The 4760-nt window shown below is 39.3% G+C and overlaps 1 protein-coding gene across 1 annotated transcript in view; it reads right to left on the minus strand.

Annotated features, from left to right (window-relative positions):
- Window positions 1-202: 202 nt before the first annotated feature.
- The window catches only part of tgfbr3 (transforming growth factor, beta receptor III), a 103612-nt gene continuing 99054 nt past the window's right edge, over window positions 203-4760 (minus strand). The window contains exon 12 of the mRNA XM_037674359.1: window positions 203-321. Within this exon, the coding sequence (XP_037530287.1) occupies window positions 203-321 (119 nt within the window). The remainder of the gene's footprint in view (window positions 322-4760) is intronic.

The raw sequence follows: 4760 nt of genomic DNA on the forward strand, positions 1-4760 counted from the left end.
AAATGCAGCATTTGAATAAATCAAATCCTGATATATACATTTATCTAAATCTTGTGATTTGTTAATGAGACGAGGCAGCCAACCTCAGCGTTACAGCATCACCTCCATCAGCTGGTGTTTTATCTGAATCATGCTTCCAGAGAAAGACAAACCCATCAGCAGGAACAGCCGGGTTCTTCCTGTGCAGCAGCAGTGTAGTGGGCTATGCCGTGCTGCTGCTGGAGCACGGTGTGCTCTGCGTGCTGCCGATGCTGGGAGCTGCACTGCTGTGTTCTGACACAGGCTGAGACTTCTGGACCGGCTGTGTACCTGCTGTCCCACCTGGACAAACAGCAGGGAAGAGGGAGGGGGCACAGGGGGAAGAAAATTGGACCAAAGACAGGACGAGAAAATGAACTGAATTTAGACTTAGGATGGAACAGGACAATGATTTTGTAAAAACAACTAATTTTTCTAGTCCAGACAGGAGCCCTCAGCGTTTATCTTAACCCAAATGTGCAATTTTCATCTTAAGCTTGCAGATAAAGCATCATTCTTGAATTTCCTGAGCTGCCCTGTGAAATTAGCATTTATATCCCTGAACACAAAGCACTGATGTGCAAAACAACACAAAGATCATGGGTGTCCCTGAGCAAGACACCTAATGTCTAACTGCTCCCTGGGTGCTTACATAGCTGCCAAGTCTCCACCTGGGTGTACCTCAAGTGTGATGGGTTAAATGCAGAGAACTAGTTTCATCATTGTATGGGAACATACAGTGATGACAACACATAGCACTTTACTGGTATGTTTGTTGAATTACTAAAGCAAAAATGATCAGAACAAAAGCGAAAATAAGCAAAACAGAAGAATAAAGCCAAAATCAGCAAAACAGTAGCTAAATGCTAAAATTAGCACCAAAAAATAGCTAAAGTTCAACACGATGCATGAATGCAGAAGTACTGTAATTTCCGATCTATAAGCCGCTACTTTTTTCACAGGCTTTGAACAACACGTCTTATATAATGCTGCGGCTAATTTATGGATTTTTCTTTTTTTTGACAGGCTAACAAGCTTCATGTCACCAAAACATTTAGCCTCGTCACACACGGGTGGTCACATAGCTGCCCAATACATGTCTCTCTTGGGGTTGGGGGGGGGGGGGGATCCTCGTGACTCAATGAGACTACCTGTATAAATAAAGGTTAAAAAATCTGATGAATGAAATTACCAAATTGGTCACAGTGGACCAATGAAACCAAGTTCCATTGGTCCAGAGGGTTGTTTCCCCTCCTCCCCTCCTTGCTGTGCTTCCAGGGAGGGAAGCGGTGTACACAAGAGATTTAGAATAGCGATCAATGACTTCCTGGTAGGCTACTGTTATTTTATTAACGAGTTGTTTTACAGGCACTGTTCAGAAAAAAAAAAAAACTTTACGTATTTGTGTATGTTACCGGTACATATTGTAGCATTCTGCTGTGGTTGACTGCTGGTCACATGGCCTCAGGAGGGATTATGGGTAAAATTTATGTTAATTGTTAATCATTTCAGTTAGCTGTTTAGCGTTGTTCTTTTCGTGATTAGTCTTTTTTTGTTAGCCTAGTTTATGTGTTTATTATGTGTTAGTTTGTGTTTGGTCATTCAGCAGAGTAACCATGAGTGAGGGAGGTAGTTGTCATGAAAACCTGTGGGGTTCACTCTGTCTGTGTTGAACAGTAAGTTAAAGTCTATAAAACATCATCTGGTGGTTGATTCTTCATCTACAACAAGAGCTGCACATCTCTGTCAGTAGCTGTGTGCTGCCACACTACAGTATTTTATTAAAAGTCAAAAAAACTTTCTGTTCAGATAACTCATGTTACAATGTGGACACCTGCAGCTTATAGACAAGTTTGGCTTATATACAGTATGTACTTTTTTATTGCTTTTGTTTTGAATTTAGTGGACGTGGCTTACATTCAGGTGCGCTCAATAGTCTGGAAATTATGGTAGATTTCAGAGCCAAATTGAGAAGAAACACAAAATCATCTATTTTAATTAGAAACAAGTAAATGCATCTAAAAATATAAAAGCTACAAAAGACAAAGTTCATCGAGATAATTTTCTCAATGAGCTGAACATTTTGATATATGAACAGTTAAAATGTTGACTCAACATAAACACTGTCAGTGTCAGATTGTTTTCAGCCCCTGGGTCATTAAAGACGTGGCCTCAAAGAGGACACAAATAGGTTGCATCTTATGTGACAGATGATATTTGGAAAGAAAAAGAGACATTTCTCAGTTCACTGAACTCTGCATCCTCTGTTATCTGGAATCAATTAGCTTATCTTCAGCTGATAAAGCAGAACAGACGATGTGGGACACTCTCAAAGCATCTCTTGCCATAAACTTTCTTCATTCAAAGTTTGAGTAAAGGACAAAAAGGAGTGATATGTCTGTTTAGTGTCTCTTACAGACACTAAAACAGTTTTGAAATAAAGTTACATCTGTATTCAATTTGTGTTTTTGGCACAATTATTGCTGTAGTCGGCTCTGAAACATCTTTCCCAACAAATCAGAGGAGAGAACAGTTTTCTCTTATATCAAAGATGTTTTGAAATTATACTGTTTAAGCTTGGATCTGTGTTTTCCATCAAGTGCTTTCTTTTATGGCAGATGTACAGTATGTATTTATAAGTGATCATCTCTGCTCCCTTTAGGCCCCACAGCTAATGTTTAGCAGAACTGGGCAGCCGTTAATCACTCTCTTTCAGGTCTCCAACAGGGAACCCATCTCCATCTTCTACTGCTTATCCATCCAACCACCATGGTTGCAGAGGCAACAGGTCCAGGCATCCCTCTCTCCAATGACACGTTCCAGCTCATTGTGGGGGACTTAACCCTGCATAACCCTGAGGTGTTCCCAGGCCAGAGAAGATACACAATCGCTCCAGCAATTTTTGAGTCTTCCCTGTGGCCTCCTACTAGTGGGACATGCCCAGAAAACCTCTAAAGGGAGGGTAGGTGCTGTGCCAAAAATCGATGGGCTGCCAAATGGTGGCTGCGGGAGTGTGCATAGGAGGAATTTAACAAGAATTTAACAAGATTAACACTTAAAAACAATTATTTGTTTGCTCAAAATTATAGAAAAGGTGTGTCTCAGTCTAACGTTTGCTTAATAAATGCACTTTGATGGTCAAATCAGCTGCATTTCAAAAGCCGATTGTTGGATTTAATATTTTATACCTTTTTATAATTCCTATCAAGCACTCAAATGTCATGTCATATAAAGTGTGTGTGTGTCTTTCTTCCAAGGTTGAACTATGTTTATAGAAAATGTTTGCTAATTCTAACTAGTTGACCTTTAAATATAATCTCATAGGAGCTAAAGATAATTTTACAAGTTCACATTTGATAAATTACAAGCAATCAAATCAGGCCAGAGAGCAGACTGAGTAACATAAATAAAGTAGAACACAGCTCTTTAATTTAGACAATATAGTTTGACTAAGCAAAATCAAATTAAGAGTATAACCATGATCCAAATAAAAACACGAACATAAGTTAGATAATATAATTATTCCTAGAAATAAACAACTATTTCAAATCAGTGTTATCACTAAGGTATAATCACGTTAAACAAACAGTGTTCACAGTTTAAACGCAGACAAGGAAACTAAGATGAATCTGCCTTAAAAAACAGAATCACCAGGCCTCCAACAGATATTGAATTAACACCCAGGAGGTAGGTAATAATAGTTATTATTACGTATAAACAATTTAGACACGAATCATTTTATATCCCTAAAGTATAATAGCAAGTTAAACTTTAAACAAAAGCCGATTTCGGTGTACCAAAACTTATCTGAAATATAGACGTCAACGTCCTTGAGGGGGCGGGCTAAGTCGTAACCATAGCGACAAGCTGAACCAATCAGGAAGCTAGCCTTCTCAAACGGGGATAAAAGGCCGGAAATGACGCACGCCCACCGAGCATTTTCCGGGAGGCGCACACGAGGCGGTTCGTTCTTAATGCTCCATTTATATGCATATATCTTATGAATGTAATTGTTTGTCTCTGAATATCTGTAACCCATGTTGTGTCAAATAAATCTTTTATACGAAGGGCGACGCCTCCGCCGTTTTGAACACGACGTGGTATTCTAACCACAACACGATACATGGATGTAAACGCGTGCACGAGACGAGTCGCTGTGCAAATTTAACAAGATAAACGCCTAAAAACAATTGTTTGTTTGCTTGAAATTATAGTAAACGTGTGTCTCAGTCTAATGTTTTTTTTTAATAAATGCACTTTAATGGTCAAATCAGATGAATTTCAAAAATAGCTTTGCTGCCTCGGTGCTCCGGGAGCGCACAGAGGGAGGAAAAAAGGAGGAGGAACGCGGCTCGTTTCTTTGAAATTTTACCAGAAAACCACCTAAACAATTATTTGTTTGCTTGAAATTATAGCAAAGGTGTGTCTCAGTCTAACATTTGCTTAATAAATGCACTTTAATGGTCAAATTAGCTGCATTTTGTCAGGGCGCTGCAGCTGGTTTGACGGTTAGTCCAAGCAGCGCACAGAATGAAGGTGGGAGACAATGGCAAGCCGATTGTATCATTAATAGCTGGTGAAGATTCTCAGTCATCCAGGACATGGTAAATTCAAAAAAGTTAAGGAAAAAAAACTATAAAGTATAAATTCAAAAAGCGTTCAATACAACAACAACTGGACTTTATTTGTAACAGAAGACGTTTCGCTCCTCATCCGAGGAGCTTTCTCAGTTCAAAGAGCAG

Source organism: Nematolebias whitei, chromosome 3 (genome assembly GCF_014905685.2).
Source record: "Nematolebias whitei isolate Nwh7 chromosome 3, NemWhi1, whole genome shotgun sequence".
Classification (NCBI taxonomy): Eukaryota; Metazoa; Chordata; class Actinopteri; order Cyprinodontiformes; family Rivulidae; genus Nematolebias; species Nematolebias whitei.